Genomic DNA, 26,100 nt, shown 5'->3' on the forward strand with positions numbered 1-26,100 from the left:
CCCCAGTGGCAAACTACCTCATCTGGAGTCGAACTTGCTCCACTGGAAAAAAAAACCCCAAATTGTTTGGACAGCTCCAGTTGAGAAGTACAGAAGGTTTGGTTGATTCGCCCCACCTCAACCAAATGAAATTATTATTAAGTATGGCCAACAGCAAGCACTATTAAGAGTCCATTCACATCATCTCAAAACCTATTGCACTGTATATATAACATCTGGCTTGCGTGTTTGTATACTGCTTCACAGATTGATAGGGTCTGGGGGGAAATAATTAATGTGCCTATGGATTGATTTATTGCAATTTGCTGGTCCCATGAGACACACCTGTAGTCCCAAGTGCTCCAGAGAGCTACTAAACTGCAGAAGCAGCGTCTTCAGTTTTTTAGGTCTGGCTTGAGTGCCATAACTGTATTTCTTCCTAAACTGGCCACACAGTGATAAGGTTGGGGTAAGACCTAAGCCCATAGAGCTTCCCTCTTCACCACCACCCCCACTCAAATTTTCTTCCTAGGAGCAATGGGAGCAATATGCCGGGCACATCTCCTGCACATGACCTACTGAAATGCATGGGGCGCTTACTGGGCCGTGCGCAGTGACTGACGCCGGCAAGAGTGGTGCAGGAAGGAAGGAAGGAAGGAAGGAAGGAAGGAAGGAAGGAAGGAAGGAGATAACATTGTGTAGGGAGAGGCGTTCCTACTGGATTTGACAGGGCATCTTGCCCCTGAAGCAGGAAGGGCGGCAAGACCTGGATGAAGGCAAAAAGCTGTTGAAGAGGAGAGAGAACATGTGTCGAACGGTGCACACATTCACTCCTGTATGCCTTTAGCTAAGTGTTTGACTTAATTTTCCTCCACCCCAACCTGTCAAAGGGCTGAAAGAAATCTAAAACTTAAAAGCAGTCAATGCTCCAGCGGCCTGATCCAATTGCCAGCGCAATCTGTAAATACTAGGAAAACCAGGAGAGGAAGCAGCAGAGGTTTACCTGGACTGTGGCGAGACCATGATTGTGTGTGACCCAAATCTACTTCCCAAAAACTATAAAGACAGTTCTCTTTTCTTCCCCGACCGCCCACCCAATCCCACCCGATAACTGATCAGGGATTACGAGTGCAAGTTTCATCTTCATTCCAGATACATAGTTTTCACCTTGTGAAACGTGGCACCACCTCTGCCGTGTCCAAAAAAAGCTCACTTGTCTGAACCCTTCCGCGGCCTGCGGAAGGTGGGGGCGTCCTTGTTCAGCGCGCAAATCCTCCGGGAAAACTCTTCGAATTCCCCCAGGACTTGGTCGTCGCACTCCACCGCCACGGCGTGGTCCACCGGGATGTAGTTAAAGGCTTCGAGCTGGTCTCCGGTGCCAAAGCCCGTCGCTTCCATGCCCATGATCTCTTCTGCCTGCTCAACCGTGCAGAGGAGGTCGGCACCAAGGGCGCCGCGGAAGGCACACAGCTGGTCACTGCTGGCCGCGCTGGGGCGCTCGCTGGGCAACGCCGCGCCATTTATTGCACGAGAGGGTCCCAGGAAAGACTCCTGTTGGTCTCGGGAGGTGTTCGGGCCCCTGTTTTCGCCGTTCAAGCTGTGGCACAGGTCCCCTCCCTTTTTGTTTTCTTTCGAGAAGTCAATGGAGGTATCTAAAGAGGAGGATAAAGACCCGGCCTTCTTATTCGGCTCTCCCGCAATGGCAATGGGCTGTGTTAAAGCAGAGTTGTAACTCGGAGGAGGAGTCTTGTACTGAAGTCTCTCGTTCTCAGAGTTGGCCCGTTTTCGGAGTCCCTTGTCTGGAGAAGGATGGCTGCTGGTGAACCCAATATCCAAACCCCCAAACGCAGAACTCTGCCTCTTTGGAACTGGAATGGCGCTGGAAATGTGGTGCCGATCACTATGGAAAGAAATGATAAAGACAGTGAAAGGTTATCTCACCTAAGCACTGCTAAGGTCAGTGGAGTCCGGTTCATCCCTTCCAGATCTGCGATTACAATTTCTTATTTCAGCAGTAGGCTTCTATGCCTACTTCTGTGGCTCACTATTTTATTTATATACCATTGGAGCATCATAGCTTCCTGTTATCCTTGCCACAAAACCATGAAGAAAGGCGTGAAGCAAGAAAATAGTGACTTCTCCCTGGCTTTGCAATTCAGTGGAGATCTGAGCCCAAGTTTCTTACATGAAAGCTGCACTCCCTATCCATTGCACCACCGTTTAGTATTGTTTTGTTTTAGTTCATTTATGAGGCTCAAAAGCTAAGGGTGGAATGCATGGCTATGGGGCAGGCAAGCTAAGGAATGCATGGCTATGGGGCAGACAAGAGGGGAAACCTCACTAATCATATGCCAGTTTACCAGCAACATGGGCACAAGGCAGGTCACAGTCACTCCCAACTTGGCCAAGTTTTAAACTTTTACAGAAATCCCAAGCTTATTTGAGGTCCTGGTACCCTGAAAGCTTGCACATTCTGATGTTAACAGACAGTGCCACATGAAAGTCTCAACCTTGGATTTTGCATCCTAAGCCATTCGCTTCTGCATTCTTTGTTTCTGATGAATTCCAGAGCTGGCTCTATGGTACCCGCAACTCCCCATTTACTCGGCGGTTGCATTCTGAGGCACTGTGCATCTAAGTGAAGTCGTGTATATTTGAAACACTACTGAAAATGCCTGCAAACACCTTGCTCTGCCCCCGCCCCTTTTTGTGACATCTTAGGGTCTCTTCCAGGTTCAGAATGATGCGCAGTCACGCACATATTGAAGGCGAATAAATGAGGGGCTGTCTGTATTGATTTATCTTCTCACTGCCATCAAATTGCTTCAAGGGAGAGATCAGAAGTGAGCCCTGGGCTCAGACACTTTCTCCCTTGTAACTCAAGTCTAAGCCAAGAGAGCCTACGTTTGTATCTCCCCAGACCCTGGGAGATGAAACCCTACTCAGAGGAGAATTTTGCTTTCAAATAAATGCTGGAACTTCCGGACCACTTTGACATGCTGTAGCAAGAGCTAGAATCCTTGAAAGGCCGAGACCTATTCCCAACCTCTTTATAAATACAATTTTTTTGGGGGGGGGGAGGTGGGGATGGGTTGGCAGAGATAGTGTCTAAAAAGACGTCATAGTTTATTTGGGTAACTTCTGAGGAGTTCCACTTTGGGAAGCTAAGTCAACTGGATGTTTAGCTCACTTCATCTCCACTAAAGGGTAAAGGGGCCCCTGAACCATTAGGTCCAGTCGTGGCCGACTCTGGGGTTGAGGCGCTCATCTCGCTTTATTGGCTGAGGGAGCCGGCATACAGCTTCCGGGTCATGTGGCCAGCATGACTAAGACGCTTCTGGCGAACCAGAGCAGCGCACGGAAACGCCGTTCACCTTCCCGCCGGAGCGGTACCTATTTATCTACTTGCACTTGATGCGCTTTCAAACTGCTAGGTTGGCAGGAGTTGGGACTGAGCAACAGAAGCTCACCCCGTCGCAGGGATTCGAACCACTGACCTTCTGATCGGCAAGCCCAAGAGGCTCAGTGATTTAACCCACAGCACCACCCAGCTTTCTCCAACCTGGTCCCATGCTGGCTGGGGTGGATGAGTTGTAGTGCACAACATCTGGTGGGCAACATCAGAACAGGTAACAATGCCATCCACACTGAACAATTATTTGAGGTGAAGCCACATGCAAACAGAAACCAATTTTAAGAAGAATCGGCGCTACAAAATCAGTGCACTTATTTCCGTCTCACTGTTTTTGCCATCATTTTTTAAGGCTTGCCTCCGACTTCCTGGTCAAAAGATCCTTCTTTAAGACAAAACAAAACCCTCAATTAAACCCCCACCCCCAAACAGATTGCCTTGTTATTTAATATGTTTGCAAAAGGCCTGCAAAAACCTATGTAAAGACAGAGTACAATTCACAGTCTCAAATATGTATCTTTCCCTCTGTACAAAATGTTCCCTCTGAGGGACATTACTTGATCGCAGCTGGTTAAAATACTAAATCGTGATTGTCTGGACCCCTGCCAAGATGCACAGCTATATAGCCCAATGGTATGAGAATACTTTAAGGGGGGAGGGCGGGAATGTAACTTAAACATTTGATTCCCGCCCCCCACCTTTCTTTTTTTGGTTGCGAATATGACCTCATGGCAGCAAGAGATGAAGGTGTTTAAGTTGGTTTACAGCCATCCAAAAAGTTTGACACTTCAGGCAAACCCTTTGGCCAGTATCATGTCAAGTACAGAAAAGCAGGAGGGGGAAAAAATCTCTCACCTCTTTAAAGATTATAGCTTAAATAATGCAGAGTAATGACGGGGTCACCGAAAGGTGCCAGGAGGAGATGGCCAGTAACGAAAGATGGGGAAACAGAAATTACAACATAAAGCGGTTCTCCTTTAGAAGATGAGGGGAAAGCTAAGATGCCATGGTCTGGGCCCAGGACTGGTGCAGCAACTGGAGTAGAGGATATAGTCAGGAAATGCTGGAGAAGACTGCGCAGGGTGCAGGTCAGTCTGAATGGTGTTCTCACTATTTCTTCCCCCATGCTGAAAGCAAAGAATCACGGAATCCAGGCCACTGCACTTATGGGATTCTTGTGAAGTACACACACCACAAAATTATGAGTACGGCACACAGGAAGAGAGAGGTTATACATTCTTTTTTGAAGAAAGCCCTATGCATTTTGGAACGAGCCTTTGTCAGGGGGCATGTTCTGAATAGCAATTCTCCCCGAGTGCCTAAATCACCGTCGCTGTTACTTTATGCATGCCCAAACACAAGAAGCCTTGAAGTGACTTAAAGGTAAAGGTACCCCTGACCATGTCCAGTCGTGGCTGACTCTGGGGTTGCGGCGCTCATCTCGCTTTATTGGCCGAGGGAGCCGGCGTACAGCTTCCGGGTCATGTGGCCAGCATGACTGAGCCGTTTCTGGCGAACCAGAGCAGTGCACGGAAATGCCGTTTACCTTCCCGCCGGAGCGGTACCTATTTATCTACTTGCACTTTGATGTGCTTTCAAACTGCTAGGTTGGCAGGAGCAGGGACCGAGCCACGGGAGCTCACCCCGTCATGGGGATTCGAACCGCCGACCTTCTGATCGGCAAGCCCTAGGCTCTGTGGTTTAACCCACAGCGCCACCCGCGTCCCTCTTGAAGCGACTTACAACCATGCAAACATGTGGCATGTTGATCACTGAAGACCAAATGCGCAGGAAAGATGGAACAGAGTCTCAAAGGTGTTCATCCAACAAGAATAAGAAGGCCTCATCTTGCTCACACAGACCATAACCATACTGCAGTTATGACAATGGCGGTGTCTGGCAGGTTTCACTGGGGAGATATTCCCACAAATGTGAAGACAGCACTGAAAATAGGCCTGGCTTCTCATTGCCACTCTCCACGCCTCCTTCAGAAGAGGCACCATATTAACTTCAAAAATGCACCGGTCCTAAAATAGGACTTCCTTCCAGCACCTGGAGTTTCCTCCTCTTCTCACTCCATGCCATTGGTGCTTTCCTGGTTTTGTGGTCCTTGCCACCACTGGAACACAACCTGTGGTCCCAGGGAGCATCTGAAGTGCACTGAAGCAGCAAGGAAGGGAAGCAACCCCCTCTTCTACCCTCAAGATGTGAAATGTGGATCAGGCAGGAGCAGAAACCAGTTGTACAGTGGTGCCCCGCAAGATGAATGCCTTGCAAGACGGAAAACCCGCTAGACGAAAGAGTTTTCCGTTTTGGAGGTGCTTCGCAAAACGAATCTCCTATGGGCTTGCTTCGCAAGACGACAATGTCTTGCGGGTTCCTGCTGGTTTTTTCCCTCCCCCCCCCCTTTCCTTTTTCTAAGCCGCTAAGCTGCTTATCAGCTGATCCGATCAGCAGATAAGCCGCTAAAAGCCGCTAAAAGCCGCTAATCCGTCAATGGGCTTGCTTCGCAAGACGAAAAAACCGCTAGACGAAGAGAATCACAGAACAGATTCTTTTCGTCTTGCGAGGACCACTGTACCTGCCATGGACAGGCAGGAGAAAAGCGGGGGAAAGGGGTAAATGGGATCGGGGAGCTTACTGCAACAACAAAATTCCCATCTCAAAGTTCCCCCTTTAGAGCTTTGGGTGGGTGGCTCAATCCTACAAAGGACTGACTTGCAAGAGCATCCATCCATCATAAATACACAGGAAGTGAGCCTTAAACCTCATCTGCTTTCATCCTCAAACCAAATCTGTATCTGTTCGTTTATTTTAGAAGAAGCAATATTACACACACACACACCCCAGGAGGAAGACTTAAGTGGGGTCCAGAAGCATTCAGTGCATTCCTTTCCCTGCCTGCCTGCATATTTCATCAGCAAATTGTGTAAACACAGAATACACATGGATGTCCAGGACGACAATGCGGAGAAGAGAAAGTTCAAAGTAATAAATAGCTTCTTTGAGAGGCAAAAAAATAAAAAATGAACCAGTAAATCACTGTGACTGAAAGCAAATTCTCCCAGAGAAAAGTGCAAAGCGAATGCAAGGATGCTCAAATGTATGAATGGGAAGGGGTACTTTGGCGAGGCAGCCTCGGGGCTGAACTCTGTGCAGCGGAATCTGCAAAATTCCAAGCAGAAATATCTAGTCTGAAAAGGGTATTGTCCTTCACTTAACAAACATCTCTAAATATTAACCCCAGGCACTACATATGCAAGATATAGTGGCAGCCACCAAGCTGGAAGGCTTTAAAAGAGGTTTGGTCACATTCACAGAGAACAAGGCTATCAAACGGCTGTTAGTATTATCTCCAGCATCAGAGGAGCATGCTTCTGGAAACCAGTTGCTGGAGAGCATGGATGAGAAGGGGGCTGCTGTATTCAGGTCCTGCTCATGGGTTCCCCCCATAGGCATCTCCTTTGGTCATAGAATCATAGAGTTGGAAGAGACCACAAGGGCCATCGAGTCCAACCCCCTGCCAAGCAGGAAACACCATCAGAGCACTCCTGACATATGGTTGTCAAGCCTCTGCTTAAAGACCTCCAAAGGAGGAGACTCCACCACACTCCTTGGCAGCAAATTCCACTGTCAAACAGGTCTTACTGTCAGGAAGGTCTTCCTAATGTTTAGGTGGAATCTTCTTTCTTGTAGTTTGGATCCATTGCTCCGTGTCCGCTTCTCTGGAGCAGCAGAAAACAACCTTTCTCCCTCCTCTATGTGACATCCTTTTATATATTTGAACATGGCTATCATATCACCCCTTAACCTCCTCTTCTCCAGGCTAAACATGCCCAGCTCCCTTAGCCGTTCCTCATAAGGCATCGTTTCCAGGCCTTTGACCATTGGCTTTTTTAGCTGCCGCGTCACACTGTTGGCTCATGTCAAGTTTGTGGTCAACCAAGACTCCTAGATCCTTTTCACATGTACTGCTCTCAAGCCAGGTGTCACCCATCTTGTATTTGTGCCTCTCATTTTTTTTGCCCAAGTGCAATACTTTACATTTCTCCCTGTTAAAATTCATCTTGTTTGTTTTTGCCCAGTTCTCTAATCTGTCAAGGTCGTTTTGAAGTGTGATCCTGTCCTCTGGGGTGTTAGCCACCCCTCCCAGTTTGGTGTCATCTGCAAATTTGATCAGGATGCCCTTGAGTCCATCATCCAAGTCGTTGATAAAGATGTTGAATAAGACCGGGCCCAAGACAGGTCTTCCGAGAGCATCTTGCATCTGCCAACCACCATGCCTAGCAACTGCTGATGGACCTCCCATTAATTTGTCTGATCCCTTTTAAAACGAACTAGCGGCCATTGTATCTTGTGGCAGTAACTCTGTACATTATCTACATGCTCTACGGGGAAGTGGCTTCTGGGAGTTGGCCAACCAACTCTGCGCTACAAAGTTGTCTGCAAATGCGTCCTGAAGGCCAAGTCACTCTGTGCCTAAACTCACAACAAGAACAGCAGCAGCAGGAGTCTTGCAGCAACTTAAAGACCAAGGTATTTGCAGCATTAGCTTTCGTGGGCCAGAGGGTCCAACAGGGTGCTTCCTTGCAAATTCTTTTTTGGGAGGTGGGGATAAGGTGGGAATGCATATGCCTAACACCTGTCCATCTCACCCCACTTGTCACAAAAGACACTGGATTAAAGGCAAACACAGAAGAATTATCAAACGGAAGGAATCCCACGGAAGTGCTGTAACAAGAAAACTCACGCAGAGGGGCTTAACCCTCCCCAATCTCATTCTGACAGAAGCGAAGGTGGATCTGGCAACGCTTTGTCAGCCATGCGGATCAAGAGACTCTTGCAGTCCATAGTGTGGCCTACCTGCCTCACATATATTTATATATATATGCTGCCATAAATTTAAATTTTAATAGCTGGGGCCCTATGGAGATCAACTTAACCATCTGTGCACAGTCATTTGCATGCAAACATTCCGCACATGCACATGTGAATCGGGCTCTGGCACTCAAGCGTGCTTGCGCCCAACTTCCCTAGCTGGAAATACGGCCCCCCTAATCTTCCCCTTGAGGGAGGATCTATGAAAAGCCTCATTACCGTTTATACTGTAAGGAAGTACCAAGAGGAACCGTTCAGAATCATCAGACCTATCTGAGCCTTGGAGGTGAGAAAGAAATGAGCCATAGACATGCGCCGAGGGGGAACGCGATAGTCCCGGGGAGGCAGGGCTAATATCCACACATGTTTTGAAATATTAGCCAGGCAAAGAATGTGTTTTGTCTTGATAATGAGAACATGCCACTCTAAGGAGCCACCCAGGGACAAGGGTCTACCTCAAGTTGGAAACCAGAATTCCACAGCGGGGAAAGTCAAATCCTGCAGATTTTCCACCGGCAAATTAAGCTATGCAAATGACATACACCGCATGGTGTTGCTTGATCTATTTGCTAGGTGGCTGGAATGTTCCATCCTGCCTCGGTGGCAGGGCTAATAATAATGCTAGACAGCATAATATTAACCAAGGCTTGGACTTACCACGCCATCACATCTGGGGCTGAAATGTACCAAAAATATGATCAATAGAAACTTGGGGTGGGGGGAGGCTTTGAAGAAATATGGAATTGGGGGAGGGGGAGAGATGCAGCCATTTCACATCTGGAAGCCCCCACAATCTCTTGACCCCTCCCCAAGTTCCAGAGGCTTTAGAAAATCTGTTTTAGCCTTTTAAAAGCTATAGCTACTGCCTCACATCACCTTGCCGACAAAGGTCCGTATAGTTAAAGCTATGGTTTTCCCAGTTGTGATGTATGGAAGTGAGAGCTGGACCATAAAGAAGGCTGATTGCCGAAGAATGGATGCTTTTGAATTATGGTGCTGGAGGAGACTCTTGAGAGTCCCATGGACTGCAAGAAGATCAAACCTATCCATTCCTAAGGAAATTAGCCCTGAGTGCTCACTGGAAGGGCAGATCCTGAAGCTGAGGCTCCAATACTTTGGCCACCTCATGAGAAGAGAAGACTCCCTGGAAAAGACCCTGATGTTGGGAAAGATGGAGGGCACATGGATAAGGGGACGACAGAGGACGAGATGGTTGGACAGTGTTCTCAAAGCTACCAGCATGAGTTTGACCAAACTGCGGGAGGCAGTGGAAGACAGGAGTGCCTGGTGTGCTCTGGTCCATGGGGTCACGAAGAATCGGACAAGACTAAATGACAGAACAACAACACTGCCTGAATATGTAGCTTCATATTCAGTTGCAGATGAATTAAGAGATTCTTTAGCACAATATTCTAATTCTCCTGCAAGAGATCAGCTCCTATTTTTATAAAGCACATCCAACCCAGATGAGTTTGAGGCTCCCGGTCCCCAAGTCAACATCAAGTGACAAAAGGTTTGTGATGGGACACGCTGCAAACCAAAAAGTCACGAGAAAGAGCTCTAAGTGCAACTTCCTAGGTATATAGTATGTTCTACAAACTTTTAATAATTTACCCCACGTTCCCATTACTGCAATGGACAGAACTTACCATCTGACCATGAGGCCGTGCTCCAGGAAGTTCTTCAGGTTAGGAAGTGTCTGCCTTAGATCTGTAGTTCCCAGCCCATGTTGGTATCTAAGCTATGGAGAGAGAAAGAGGTGAATTAGCACATGGTTCTTCTGAACACCTGAGTAAACCTTGACGGGCTTAAGATGGGACAGCTGCCTTGCAAGCTGTATTCCAAGATCTGCATGCCAGAGAAGACGCTTGCTGTTTGAAGGTTGCACTTCCAAATACACATAGAAGAGAGCACCACTGAACACTATGACTCTTGTTTCTGAGGAAATATGGAGAGATTAACACTGCAAATCTGTAATCTAGAACCCCAAGCTCCACCAACCGGCACCAGTTGCAAAACAGCAGCCCAGACAGGCAAGTGTACACTAAGAATGAAAAGGCTTGGTGCTTAGCCAGGAAACAGTATTCACTATCAGCTCCCAAGATCACAAGTCCTTTCACACAAAAACTCACTCAACGTTCTTGTCCAGCAAAGTGGTGCTGGGTGGGGTGGGGTGGAAGAAGAGGAGGAGAAACTTTTACCAAGCAATCTACCAGAACAGCCTTATCTACCTTCTCCCCACCCTTGCCTTAGGGCACATGTTGCACATCACACTTCTGAGGTGCTTGTGCACCATCGCAAATACAGTGGTACCTCGGGTTAAGTACTTAATTCATTCTGGAGGTCCGTTCTTAACCTGACACTGTTCTTAACCTGAAGCACCACTTTAGCTAATGGGGCCTCCTACTGCTGCTGCGCCGCCGCTGTGCGATTTCTGTTCTCATCCTGAAGCAAAGTTCTTAACCTGAGGTACTATTTCTGGGTTAGCAGAGTCTGTAACCCAAAGCGTATGTAACCCGAGGTACCACTGTACCTAAAACACGTAAATGATAGGGACGTTCGCCTGGCGCCTTCATTATACACCTTGAGTCGCCAGGCAAAAATGTTCCTTTTTAACCAGGACTTTTTCCTTTTTAACCAGGTTAACTTCCTTTTTAACCAGGTTGATTTGATTGACACCCTTTTAAAATGTGGGGGGTTGTTGTTATTGGGTTGTTGTTTTTATTTTGCATTTATGTATTTTGTGGTTTTATATTTTGATTTTATTCTGTGAACTACCCTGAGACCTCTGGGTATAGGGTGGTATATAAATTCAATGAATAATAATAACGGTCAGAACAAGAACGTGCAAATTGGACGCTCAGGTGAACTAGCATCAATGAGACTGAGCCGGTGGAAGAAGACTCTGAACTGCGAATTGCAGCAGTGCAAATGAAACAAAGCTCAAAGGCATTTGTTCACTTCCTTGGCCCACTACTCAGAAGTTAGTGCTCCAGGGAGTTTAGATTAAGGAAGATTTAGTACGATTTAAACAACTGTGCCGGCAGAGTGATTGCCTTTCAGCATGACTAATCGAGGGGCTGCTGTTCGCTTATGCTTCACAGACACTGTTTGATTCTCACAAGCCACTCCTGCCCATCTGAATCTGCAGGAATCTCTTGTCATAATTGCAAGCTGGAGCTCAGAAACAGTAATGGACAGAAAGACTATGGAAGCTGGAAAATGGGGCTTTGCTTGTAAGCATGAGAGAAAGAACCACCGGGTGCAAAAGGAAGAGAGTGCCTGCAACACTGGGGTAGCAGATGTTGTCCCCATCTTCAAAAGGGGGAGGAGACCCAGGTAAACTACTGACCAGTGAGCTTGGCATCAATACCAGGGAAGGTCCAAGAACAGATAATTTAACCATCGGTCTGTGAGCACTTAGAAAAGAATGCTGTGATTACTAAGACCCAGCATGGGTTTCTCAAAAACAAGTCATGTCAGACGAACCTTATTTCTTTTTTTCTTTTGATGGGAGTAATAAACTTGGTGGGTCGGGGAATGCTGTGGACATAGAATCATAGAATCATAGAGTTGGAAGAGACCACAAGGGCCATCGAGTCCAACCCCCTGCCAAGCAGGAAACACCATCAGAGCACTCCTGACATATGGTTGTCAAGCCTCTGCTTAAAGACCTCCAAAGTAGGAGACTCCACCACACTCCTTAGCAGCAAATTCCACTGTCGAACAGCTCTTACTGTCAGGAAGTTCTTCCTAATGTTTAGGTGGAATCTTCTTTCTTGTAGTTTGGATCCATTGCTCCGTGTCCGCTTCTCTGGAGCAGCAGAAAACCTTTCTCCCTCCTCTATGTGACATCCTTTTATATCTTTGAGCATGGCTATCATATCACCCCTTAACGTCCTCTTCTCCAGGCTAAACATGCCCAGCTCCCTTAGCCGTTCCTCATAAGACATCGTTTCTAGGCCTTTGACCATTTTGGTTGCCCTCCTCTGGACACGTTCCAGTTTGTCAGTGTCCTTCTACATAGTGTATCTTGATTTCAGTAAAGCTTTTGACAAAGTCCCCCGTGATATTGTTGCAAGGAAGCTGGTGACGTGTGCTGGATGAAGTAACCGTTAGGTGGATTTGTAGCTGGTTGACTGACCAAACCCAAAGAGTACTCGTTAATGGTTCCTCGTCATCCTGGGGAAAAGTGACAGGGTTCTGTCCTGGGTCCGCTGTTGTTCAATGTCTTCATAAACAACTTGGATGAAGGAATTGAGGCTTTCCTGCGACAACCCTTTAGATATTTTAGGGTGGTCTATCATATCTCCTCTTAGTCTCTTTTCCAGGCTAAACATCCCAAGCACCTTCATCCATTCCTCATAAGGCTTGGTTTCCAGACCCTGGATCATCTTGGTTGCCCTCAACTGCACAAATTCCAGCTTATCAATATCCTTCTTAAATTATGGTGCCTAGAACAGGACACAGAGCTCCAGGTGAGATCTGTCCAAGGCAGAACAGAGTGGGACTATACCATCCCTTGATCTGGACACTATACTTCTGTTGATGCATTCTAGAGTAGCATTAGCTTTTTTTTGCTGATGACTCATGTTCAGCTTGTGGTCTACTAAGACGCCTAGATCCTTTTCGATGTATCCCCTATCTTATATATATATGCATCTGGTTCTTCCTGTCTACGTGTAGAACCTTGCATTTGTCCCTATTGAAATTCATTTTGTTAGCTTGGGCCCAGTTCTGCAATCTGTTAAGGTCATCTTGAATCCCGATTCATTATACATTTGAATTACTTTTAAAAGCCCATCCTCAACTCCTAATGGTTTGTAGCATATAAATAACTGGATTAAGGGACTTGAGAAAGGCATGCATCAGTTCCAAATATAGGCAGGCTGGGAGGCTACACAACGGGAAAGAGGCTATTCTCCATATAAACGTAACAACTGTGCACTACTTTCGCTTAATCATTTTAATTTTGGAGTTGTCAAGGGAATTCAACAGCACCGTCCAAAAGAAGCCTTCAAGTCAGATAAAAGCTTTCTTGGCTCCATGTATGAGATCATTTTAGCTTTCTCTTAGGTATCACAGTGGAATTGCTGACTCTACTCAAGATTTAAGTTCTTCCTTTTAAGTGCAATACTTTACCAGAGGTGGGGCGGAATCAGCACATCTTTCTCAATGGGAACAGTAAAAGCGGTTTTAACATGCAGTCAACGCACTTCAAGCAGCTGTGAAGATGCAGCTACGAAAGCATTTATGATGCCAAAAGGGTCCCCATTACGATGGGCAGTTATGGGCTGGCCAATGGATGGAATGGCTCAAAGCCAAGTCCAATGCATAGCAGATTCCTCCATTAATAGAGACCTCCGAAGGCACATTCACATAGATTATACTAGAGCAGAGGCAGGATAGGAGGCTAGGGCGGCTAAGGTGTTCCTGGGCCACCAGGAAATGAATGCAAAAAAATTTCCGTTTTTGGGATATTGAAGTAAGCTGAAGGAACTGTGCAGGCTTCAGAGTTCTGGGAGGATGGCAAAGCTGTAAGTTATAATAAAAGTCCTGGGAAAGGAAGGGTACCACCTTGCTCACATTAGCCCCTTTCGTGAAAATGAAGCCCACAATGGGCCTCTGGATCCACCATAGGAGACTGCAGATTATCACGCATAGTTGCCACACATCCTTAAGAAGCTAGGAGGAGGCTTGCAGGATCCATCTAGTCCCACATCCTGTTCTCAGAATAGTAAACCATTAAACAGGCAGGCTCAAAAATGTGAGCTTAAAAGGGGGCAACTGCTAAAGGCTCTTCAGATAAACTTGTCAGGTGTAGATACACAAACAAGAGAAAATTCCACGTCTGGGTGTGTGTTTTTTAACAAATGCTAGCAGGATACAACCCTCAACTTGCCATTTATAATTTCATCCAAGTGCAGAGTCCGCGCCATTTTAAACAGAGCACGTTTATATTTGGGTATTTTTATATTTTGCTCTGCTTTGTTTTGTGGTTGTTCAAACTTTTTGTAACCTGTCACTATAGCATAAATTCATTAGATAAATAAATTTGGCAATGTGGGGCTCGTGGTCAAGGCAAACCTGGATGAGCTGAAGGCCACGATCACCTGTTATCTTTGCAGCACAGGATTTGGGGTTTTGTGTCTGTGGATCCCTCTCCAATCCAGGTACAGACGGTGGTTTTATGAAGATCCAGGTTCAACTCCAAGTTACATGTTGCTTTCTATCTGTGGACAGGGTGGGGGGAAAGGCCCACGGACTCACTCCTCTCTCACGGTGAACAGGGGCTGAGAGAGAGGTGGTTTCCCACCATGAAGCAACAGAATGAAATAATATGTTGTTTAGTCGTGTCCGACTCTTCGTGTCCCCATGGACCAGAGCACGCCAGGCACTCCTGTCTTCCACTGCCTCCCGCAGTTTGGTCAAACTCATGCTGGTAACTTCGAGAACACTGTCCCACCATCTCATCCTCTGTCGTCCCCTTCTCCTTGTGCCCTCCATCTTTCCCAACATCAGGGTCTTTTCCAGGGAGTCTTCTCTTCTCATGAGGTGGCCAAAGTATTGGAGCCTCAGCTTCAGGATCTGTCCTTCCAGTGAGCACTCAGGGCTGATTTCCTTCAGAATGGATAGGCTGGATCTTCTTGCAGTCCATGGGACTCTCAAGAGTCTCCCTCCAGCACCAGAATTCAAAAGCATCCATTCTTCAGCAATCAGCCTTCTTTATGGTCCAGCTCTCACTTCCATACATCACTACTGGGAAAACCAGAGCTTTAACTATACGGGCCTTTGTCGGCAAGGTGAAATAATTTAGATGGGTGGAAATGAGGAGCCTCAAGCCTGAGACAACAGAAAGGGTGGGCAGTGGCCAAATGGTGAAAGGCCTCTGCCAGAGACCAGGGATAAGCTGCAGACAGAGGACGCAATGCCCAGTTGACTGGATCAAGGGCACTAATATCAGAGAGCACTGTGTGTTCATAATCTAAGCCCTTTCTCCAGGGAGGTACGCCACACTTTGATTTTATTTGGCATTACAATGAAGACAAAGGGACCGTTTACATGAATTACCTTACTGCTTGCTAGAGTGAGTTCCGCTTTTAAGAAGAGGTGCAGGAGACCCATTAAAAGCTGCCTCATTTTCAACCACTATTTTACCCAAAGTGAGTTTTTGAAAGAGGGCGATTTAGAGGGCAGTGCCATCATTAAGTACTTTAAACCTAATCCAAACAAACCACAATATCAATGTTTAATTCTTTTTACCATCAGCCCACAGTCTTGCACTGTAAACCTGAAACATCCCAAAGTTTATGCCTTTGTATTTATTTAATCTCTTCAGTACCGTGAAGTGATGTTTATCAGACTTCCAAGACATGGGCGTATTTGGCTTGTATGACCTCACTTGGAGGCAGCTTACACATTAATCTAACAATCATATCTATCAAGAGATTGTTTTTTCTCTCTCAAGGGTTAGAAGTTCACTAGCCCAATGAGGAAACTTAATCCAACTCTTGTTCCCATAAAGAATAGAGGGTTAACAGGACAAAAACACATCTAAAAATGTCGTCGTCTGAAATTTCAGATTTTGCACTAAAATTCGAACCAGAGTGAGGTAGTTTGCAAAGGAGTGCCAAACCATGGTTCGGTGTGTTGCTCCTCAGCTGCCACAGTAAGCAAGTGGATGGATATGGGTCCTTCCAGCTTTCATCACATGATTATCCAATGCTATCTTGTTCTGCCCATCACCTTCCAAAAAGCACTTATGCCTTAATCATTAAGACTGCTGTCTGTGTATCAGAGAACACTGATGCTAGGGACGATTCCAAACACATTACCTACTGTAAAAACAAAAAAAGTATTTCTCTAAAGAAAATCTTGATTTCAAGAGGGTCCCTAGACGAGAAGTTTGATACAAGACGGTATTAGACTTTTATCAAGCCCTATATAAAACCGTCCAACACGTCTTAGAACAACTAGATCTACCTGGCGGGATGCCTCTCCGTCAGCCAAGGTGGATGGGGCTGCCACCTGTCAATCACCTGATATCGCAATGATGCCATGCAATACATTTGCAAAAGCGCAGCCCTACGTTTTCAGTTGATTGGCAGTGCCAGCAAACCTCTTTTGGCCCAGCTGTATCTTTATCTGCCCTGCCCCATGTGGGCTTTGTTTGGCCAGAACAGTGGCACAGGCAAGATGGGGAGGCCAGGGTGCAGGTTGCCTGCTGCTGATAAGAGAGTGGCTCTGCCTTGTACGTATCAGGACCACCAGAGAGGGCTAAAAAGAAGGGGCTACTCTGGATTTCCATTCCTTGACATCCATCATCTGCATAGGTTATAGTAATGGCTCAGGATGAGCCAAACATTTTGATAAGATCTCTGAACCTTTTACCTGATCATTTCCTTACTATGCTTTCTGGGTTTATTTGGCATTTGCAAACTGCATTGATTTTAACTACAATAAAGAAATCAAAGGCAAACATTTTCCTAACACTTAAGAGCCTGGAAAGGTAGTGCACACTACAACTCACTCTCTCTCTCTCTCTTGTGTGTGTGTGGGTGTGTTGTGGAGGAGAACAACTTCATATTCATTAAAACAGGACTGGATTCTCAGGTTGAAGAGCTAGGAATACACAAGGACTCCTGTGAACCTGCTTCATCCGGTGCTAAAAGTGTGAATGTGCTCGTTTACTTGCCCGTCTCCGCATATGGCTTTGATAAAGTGTCTACTGTAGTCCAGGGAAACTGAAACTGAAGTTACCTGACAACACCAAAGCATAAGATTGGTGTGGTGCAGCTGAAGTTGCTATTATTCCCTGATTGCTTAAAATTTGCGCCGATTTTTATTTTAACACATTATAGCAAAGCAATGTACTATGAAAACTCCTAGTCTCACCTCCATGCACTATTAGCTTTCTGGCCCAGAAATCCGCACCAAGAGAGTGTTAAGGGTAAAAAAAGTGACACGCTCCCATGCTTCAAAAATACTGCAGCCAGTCTGAGGTTCTTTTCTTCACACAGTACAGCTATACGCCGATAACTTCTATGGACGGGTGGGACACTACACAGGCATTTCTAGATTTCTATAAATAATATGCAATGCACTGCTTGCATTTATTTAGAATACTTTCTCCAACAGATAGCTGCTCAATAAACAAGACGTAATCTGGACCATAAAGAAGGCTGATAGCCAAAGAATTGATGCTTTTGAATTCTGGTGCTGGAGGGAGACTCTTGAGAGTCTCATGGACTGCAAGAAGATCAAACCTATCCATTTTTAAGGAAACCAGCCCTGAGTGCTCACTGGAAGGACAGATCCTGAAGCTGAGGCTCCAATACTTTGGCTACCTCATGAGAAGAAAAGACTCCCTGGAAAACACCCTGATGTTGGGAAAGATGGAGGGCACAAGGAGAAGGGACAACAGAGGACGAGATGGTGGGACAGTGTTCTCGAAGCTACCAGCATGAGTTTGACCAAACTGCGGGAGGCAGTGGAAGACAGGAGTGCCTGGCGTGCTCTGGTCCATGGGGTCATGAAGAATCGGACACAACGACTAAACAACAACAACAATATCCACAGTTTTACATAGCAGACCCCATTGAGATCAATAGAATTAGCTCCACTGAGTTCCACTGGTTAACTCTCAAGTGACTTGATATCACTCATTGAGAAATAGAGCAAACAGGTGCTTTGGATAATCAATAACCAGCAGGCAGGGATTTTGTTTTAGTTTTAGATGTCATCAGGTTAAGCATAGATGAGTTCTTGAATCGCATCACATCTATTAAGTACCCAGGAAATTTCTGATCGCAGGATCACAGAATTGTAGAGTTAGAAGGGACCTTGAGGCTCATCTAGTCCCCTGCAACGCAGGAATCTCAACTAAAGCATCAACAATTAGAAGCAATAGGCTATGTGTTGAGCAATGAGAGGAATGTCTTGTCTTTCTGGAGTCCAGTACATGATCCTTTACTTTTTAAATTAATTCCACCTCTAGCCAACACAGACTGAAGGACCCACTCCATCAGGCTCCACCTGTCTCTTATCTGTTTCCACCTCATTTGGTCATTATAAAAGCTACTGTCTATGAATGGTCCCGGCCGCTTCGTCCCCATCACGTGTTTTAGACGGTAATCCTGCAGGCAGGGATTGCCTTGTTTTCACTGACTGTATGTAAACTACTTTGGGGACCTTTTCGGGGGAATAGTGCTACAAACCAACACACTATCCACAAGCAAAGACCCGGGTAGGCTCCCACTTCTTCCCAGCAGCAGAGCCTAACCCAAGTCTGAAGACATTCAGAGTTATAATATAGTAAAAAGGACCCCTGACAGTTAAGTCCAGTCGCAGACAACTCTGGGGTTGCGGCGCTCATCTTGCTTTACTGGCGAGGGAGCCGGCGTTTGTCCACAGACAGTTTTTCTGGGTCATGTGGACAGCATGACTAAGCCGCTTTAGGTGCAACAGAACACGGAAACCAGAGCAGCACACGGAAACGCCGTTTACCTTTCCACTGGAGTGGTACCTATTTATCTACTTGCACTTTTGGGTGTGCTTTCGAACTGCTGGGTTGGCAGGGGCTGGGACCGAGAAACAGGAGCTCACCCCGTCGCGGGGATTTGAACCGCCAACCTTTGGATCTGCAAGCTCAAGAGGCTCAGTGGTTTAGACCACAGAGCCACCTGCGTCCCTTAATATAGTACTGAGCTATAAACAAAGGCTGAAAGTTTCCCCAGGTGTCCCCAAATCAAGGTCACCCAGGTGAAGCTAAGCAAAATAGCCGGCCAACGGCAATTTCCCATAGTTAGAAGCCGGACAGAATACTTACACATCTATAATTTTCTAACCATTTTTTAAAAAACGGGAAAATTAAAATATTTGAATTTTCTGCCTTCTGACCAGCTGGAACTGAATGATGCAGTGTCTGCTTGTTTTATTTGTTAAGTGGTAAAACGGTTTCTTGTGTGCAATTGTCACCCTTGCTTTCTGTGCAGGAAAATTGGTTCTGCTGACTCTAAAGGACAAGAAGTGTTAGGCAAAGCCAAGCGCCACAAGCCTAAGCAGCGATGGGAAGCAAAATCAATTCTATTTTAAGGCGTGTCCAATCAAATTAAATTAGCAAGCAGGCAGAGTGCAATGAGATTGAGTGTTTGTGGGTGGGGGGAGGCTCAGTTAATTTCATTATGCACAGGTTGTACATTGACAATAAAGGTATTATTATTCTTATTATTAGAGGGAGTTACCAGGCTCAAAGTACACAACGCAAGCCAGTTATGACTGCTAGATAATACTCCCGCTCCCACTAGGCCACATTCACAGCATGCCATTTAAAGCACTGTGATACCAGTTTAAACAGCCATGGCTTCCCCACAGAATTCTGGGAGGTGTAGTTTTTTAAGTATGCGGAGAGCTGTTAGGAGACCCGTTTCCCTCTCAAAGCTACAATTCCCACAAGGGATTAGCAATCAATCCCTCTTCACGTCGGGCTGAAAACCCGAATATTTGCAACTCGTCAGTTCCAAATACTAACAGGGCTCTGTTGGCTTCTTTTTTAAAAGAAAGAAAGAAAGGGAGAACTTATTCGTGGGCTTTTAAAAAATAAATAAATAGATGAAACAGATGGAAACCATTACCAGCAAGTTGAAATGGAGCACACCGATATACCATTCCCGGGTCAAAACAACGCCCATAATGATCTGCAGAAAATTGTATTGACCTGCTTATAATTCTACCTTGCGTTCTCCTAGGAGTTAGATATGGCTTTCATTGTTCTTATTTTGCAATTTCACAGAGATTCCATTCTCCCTCTGGGGACGTGTTTTGATTGCCCAAAGATTTTGCTTCGTATGCCTCGGTCCTCCACGCACAGCCCCCCCCCCCCGAGGAGTCTGTGGGAAAGATACAGATCACGGAAATCCAGGATGAAGTGCTTCCTGACTGACCTTAAGAGCCACTCACACAGCCAGCCAGACCAACTGCTGATTCCCTATGCCCAGCTTAATATGGCTGCTCCCGGAAAACTTACCTATGGCATCAATGGCAGTCTAAGAAGGGCGTCAGATTCTTGTCTTCTGATGGAAATGGGGATGGCCTATATTGTTGGGTGTGTTAAGCTGTCCAACTGTGTACACACTCTCTGCAAGGCGTGCAGGGAATCAGTGATCATGTGAATTAGGATGATCTCCCACAAGTGTGCAATACAGATAAAGTAGTAACTACATTACTGTCTTCCCCGATGATGGATGCATGCAGTTCTGCTATGGAAGGGTCCTTTTCTGAGCTAACATACCTGTGCAATATTTTTGTTGAGAAGGTAGACGCCATAGTCAAACTGCAGTTTCTCTCCTCCCTTTGGATACAACGGAAATCTAAAATGGGAAGAGGGGAAAACATGAGCACACTTGTCTATGCAACCAACCCAAAGATTAGTGACTTATGACGGCCATTTCCACTGTCTTCCATAAAAGTTTCTCCTCCAGTACATGTGCATTCAAACTTTTTTAAAAAAACAAATAAATCTAGAAATGGTAAAATTTAACCAACTCAGCCCAGCTCTGAACTAAGGGCCGTTGCAGATTTTTAAAACAAGACACACGCAGAGTCAGTGTTATGAATTACAGAAGTAAGGTGGGAAAGAGATGTAAATAAATGAACAGACCATTGCATAAAGTTATTAAGATGCAATCCTATACCTATTTACGCAACAGCAAACCCCGTTGAGGAACACGACTGGTGCTGTGGGTTAAACCACAGAGCCTAGGACTTGCCGATCAGAAGGTCGGTGGTTCGAATCCCCGCAACGGGGTGAGCTCCCATTGCTCGGTCCCTGCTCCTGTCAACCTAGCAGTTCAAAAGCACCTCAAAGTGCAAGTAGATAAATAGGTACCACTCTGGCGGGAAGGTAGACAGTGTTTCCGTGAGCTGCTCTGGTTTGCCAGAAGCAGCTTAGTCATGCTGGCCACATGACCCAGAAGCTGTACGCTGGCTCCCTTGGCCAATAAAGCGAGATGAGCGCCGCAACCCCAGAGTCGGCCACAACTAGACCTAACGGCCAGGGGTCCCTTTACCTTTACTAAGTCCCGTTGAACTAAATGGGATTCACTTTTCAGTAGACATGCATAGAATTGCACTGCATGGAAGGTGGGGGGGGGGGAAGGGTGAGAGGAACTTGTGTTGGGAAAGTGCAGGGAAGAAAAGGGAAGCAGAAGAGTCCAGCTCCATCTCACACTCACGTTTGAGTTTTTAATTACAAAAATTAAATGCAAAAATTGCAAATGAAACAAAAAGAGTTTACCGTTTGTAAAAAATAAATGAGATGCATCCTTTAAAAGAGTGTGCCTTATTTTAATAATAAAAGGCTTCCAGTTTTGAAATAATCTGTACTGTTTTCACCATTTTAGTTCCAATAAATAATCACTCTGCCATATTCATATCTATTGTTTTTCCATTCAGGAGTGGCAGGATTAGAGATTGTTTCTCAACATTTGGCACAGCATATTCTGAATGCTCCAGATAATTTATACACAAGCTAAAAGGCACAGGTCCTAAAACTAATCCTTGTGGAATTCTGATTTCTACATTCCTTAATGGGAGAACTGCCCATTTATTCCTATTCTCTGCTTCCTGGTTTAACCAGTTACTGATCCATTAAAGAACTTCCCCTCTTATTCCATGATTGCTAAAGCTTACTTTTGTCCTCAGTGCAGTGGCTTTTAATTCTGCTGAACAATAATATCTACAAACATCAGAAAACTATTGATCAACAGGATCTACTAAGAGTCTTCAGGACAGAGCAGGATTACAATTTAAAACAGAAATTCAGTTCTGAAATGAGATCGTAATGCATGACAGAAGTTGTGTGTTATTAAACAATTTCTTTACAGCAACCAAGACAAAAACTATATTATTTCTAACAAGAGCCATTAAAGTCAAAGGTTTAACAGACGTCATTACAGTACACCAAAACGTCAAGGTCTCAGTTTCACAATACTTCAAATTCTTAATGGGTCACTTCAAGTTGAGAAGTATAAAATCACTCTAACCACCATATATCTAAGCTCGCCTTACTTAATAGTTCTATAAATCCAAGCTGTCTGCAGTGCAGGAAAATAAAACACACTTTAAAATGAACATACGTGCAGCGAGATTCCACTGCCTGCTGTTGTTGTATAAATCACATGGAATTTGTTTCTCTATCTACTGAGTTACTTTATCCAACTGTAGCAGGATTTGGATTATAAAAGGATACAATTACAATTAATAGCACAAAATTCATTCAGCCTGGACAATAAATATGCCCTTTAAAAACATTGTGCAATTTGTTACGTGATAGTATTTCATTATGTTGCCGGGGGAAGAGTGATATTTGCTACAATTAGAAACAAAAAGCTTTTAAAAAAAGAACACGTAATGGTCGAACGATACAGAGGGCTCAACCGTTTCCTCCTACTTCATTTTAAGATAGCTTCATATTGTTAAGTTAAAAAAAAATCCTTTTAGTTTCTCTATTTTAGCGACCCTCCGCACTTCATCAAACACGTGAGGGGAAAACCAGTGAATTTAAGAATATCGGCTTTAATTATCTGCACAATCGGAATGAATTTCAGGAACCAAGTAGTCGTGTTGAAAAATACGCCTTTCGAGCCATCTGGTCCCCAAATGGCAACTAGGCATTCCGTTCTGGCAACTGTGACCCTGGATTAAGGAGCCATTTGGCACCCAGGTTTTATATCTGAGTTTCTAACATTGGTGGGAGCTAAATGACAGCACAAAGGAATACAATGTTCCAATGCTATCTAGCTATCTAGCTATCTACACACACAAAACCCCACTACTGATTCCTTCTCTTGGTTAATTTCTTTTAAAAAACCCACTATGGTGGGCAAGCATCCGACTCGCCTATCTCTCATCCCTTCCCATGATTATGGTACAACCCAATACCAAATTCTTGAACCGTTATCAAGTGTCAAAACTTCAGCAATGTAGACAATATCTCGGCTGAAGCCTCCAGCCACTGGGATCACATGCGAAGCAGAAGCGGTGAGCCAATTTCCTAACAACTTGCTTCCCTTAAAAAGCGATGCGTTTTGTCCAGGAGCGTTCTCAAGCTCCAAATATTAAAAACAGAAGATCTAAAAAGCTTACTTCACCTGAGAAATATTCAGTGAAGTCAACGGGACTAGGCTGGCTCATTTTTTTCTCCTCCTTCTCGTGGATTATTACTTTGTGGATGATAGCATTGTCCTGGCAGCATAGCGATTCATTACTATAAGCTCGGTATTTCTTAGCTCAGTGTTAACAGAAATGTAGGAGGATTCCTTAACAGTTTAGCATAGCAGAAGAAATTAACTAAGAACATCCTGCAATCTTTCTGTTTTAAGCCACCACACTTTTAAAGCCAAGAATGACTGCAAAAGGATACCTTTGGTACAATCCATCTCCTGTTAACTAAGCTCACTTCTGCTATCCCACTTTTTTTTTTCTGCTGACCTTAGACAAGCACTTCCCAAATCACACCCTCATTTCATTTCATAGCCACATGATGTTATTGGGCTAATCTCGACCTGTTCAGCATCACGGGACAGCTTCAATATTTGAAAAGGCTGTAATGAGTCTCCACAGGCCTCTTAGGTCAGTCAGATGTTAACTGTTAAAGTGAAGCTAAAAAGGATCTAGGTGCTATTTTTTTTTAAAAAAAAAAAACCCTTTTAGATACAAAGGTTTGCTCTTCCAGGTTCTCAAGCCTAAACATCTTTATTGCCAAGTTCTGTGATTTATGAACTTCTTTGTGTTCAGAGAGATCAATCTCATATGTACCAATAAGTTGGCGACTGGTTTTTCATATGTCCATGTATAGCCACCTGCCTTTAATCCAAACTATTTTTTTTAAGCTTAAGGAAATGATTGATTTTTAACTGTACCCACCTGTTTCTAATCTGACATGAAAAACATGTGGTTTAGATCCTGATTTTCCTCTAATCAGACTTTTTGCTTGCATTTCAAACTGAATTGAAGAAACCCCAGTAAGGAGCTGCAAATACACACACACACACACAAAACCGAGGGGTGGAATGGCTGAAAATGTAATGTTTCCAGTCACATCTTGAAAAGAAAGCTTCAGCAGCTGAAGCCCTGTGCACTCAAAGAAGGGATTACATTCCAATTCACGGTAAGAGCTGCCAGGTGAAAATGGTTAGACTGAGCTTTTCTAGGGTGCCTCCTCAACCTGAGGTATTTGGGATTCAGTAAAGTGCAAAGACCTGGTAGTCTCATGGCTAGCAATCCATTCCTCTGCAAGTGGAAAAAGGTACATGTTAGTAACAAGTTTCCTTGCCTGTCTCCCAGCTGTTGCCCTATGAGTTATATATCTGTAACATCTACTGTGCTTCAGGAAAACAAGTACAGTGTTACAGACGGGATCCATTCCAGAGGCCCGTCCGTAACGTGAAATGCCCGCAACTCGAAGTGCTGTGTTTGCGCAGACACACAGCGCGATTTGGCAATTTGTGCATGCACGAAGTGAGATTTAGCGCTTCTGCCCATGCGGTGAAACCCGGAAGTAACCTGTTCCAGTACTTCTGGGTTGCCGCGGACGTAACGCGAAAAGACGCAACATGAAGCGGACGCAACACGAGGTATGACTGTAGTTTGCTTTTGACACCTGACTGGCTAACGAGGGGGGGCCGAGGTAGAAAGAATGAAAGGCAGAGAGATTGTTCCTGTACTAGCAAGTGCCACCAGGCACCATAACTTTATCTGTGTCATTTTGGGCTGGCTCTTCCTGTTCTGTCTGGTGAGTCTTCCTGACTTTTCTCTTTCTCATCCTCAAATGGGTCCATGTATCTGGATGTTAACTAGAAGGCTGGTGGTTTGAGCCCAACTCACAACATATTGATTCGTATTTAACAGGATTTGCAAGTCCTAATAATGACCTCAGAAGGGATGCATGAAATTTATCCAACCTCTTAAGGTCACCTGAAATCCACACTGGGGTGCCATATAAAAGTTGGGCACAAAGTTTCATATCAATCACTTGCAATACAGCTGGTGGTTTGAGCCCACTCAGGGAAGGCTGTGGGCAGGATTCCTAAATGGCAGGGGGTCAGACTAGATGACCCTCAAGGTCCCTTCCAACTCTGATTTGAACTTCCCTCTTGGGGTTTAAAATTTATTCCTTTCCTTACCTAACACTCAAAGAACTTAAAGAGCTCCCCCAAATGATCAAAGTGTTCCATATCAGAGCATTTTTTTCCCCCAGCTGCAAAATATATAGTTTCAAAAAGCTGAGAAGGGAAAACCTTACCCAAAGCAGCTTTAGAGCTGGGTGAACTGGAAGCAATTATATATAGCCTGCTTTAAAGTACACAAAGACCTTGGTTGCCATTCTGCAAGTGACAGACACATACACATGAACTTCACTGCACCAAACAGTACCAAGTCATTATTTAGTAATTCTGCATTTGTACAGTGGTGCCTCGCAAGACGAAAAGAATCCGTTCTGTGATTCTCTTCGTCTAGCGGTTTTTTCGTCTTGCGAAGCAAGCCCATTGACGGATTAGCGGATTAGCGATATTAGCGGCTTTTAGCGGCTTATCTGTTTATCGGATCAGCTGATAAGCAGCTTAGCGGCTTAGGAAAAGGGGGGGAAAGGAAAAAAACCCCGCAGGAATTCGCAAGACATTTTCGTCTTGCGAAGCAAGCCCATAGGAGATTCGTTTTGCGAAGCACCTCCAAAACGGAAAACTCTTTCGTCTAGCGAGTTTTCCGTCTTGCGAGGCATTCATCTTGTGGGGCACCACTGTAAAATTTATCTGTATCTTGGTCTCCATTAT

General features: G+C 45.1%; 1 protein-coding gene across 1 annotated transcript in view; it reads right to left on the reverse strand.

The window, feature by feature from the left end:
* Window positions 1–1,101: 1,101 nt before the first annotated feature.
* The window catches only part of UVRAG (UV radiation resistance associated), an 87,758-nt gene continuing 62,759 nt past the window's right edge, over window positions 1,102–26,100 (reverse strand). Inside the window, exons 13-15 of the mRNA XM_083499614.1 lie at window positions 20,559–20,637; window positions 9,919–10,010; window positions 1,102–1,879 (exon numbers count right to left, since the gene is read on the reverse strand). Of these exons, the coding sequence (XP_083355740.1) occupies window positions 1,189–1,879; window positions 9,919–10,010; window positions 20,559–20,637 (862 nt within the window). The 3' untranslated portion in view covers window positions 1,102–1,188. The remainder of the gene's footprint in view (window positions 1,880–9,918; window positions 10,011–20,558; window positions 20,638–26,100) is intronic.

Source organism: Podarcis liolepis, assembly GCF_965112155.1.
Source record: "Podarcis liolepis genome assembly, chromosome: 4".
NCBI lineage: Eukaryota > Metazoa > Chordata > Lepidosauria > Squamata > Lacertidae > Podarcis > Podarcis liolepis.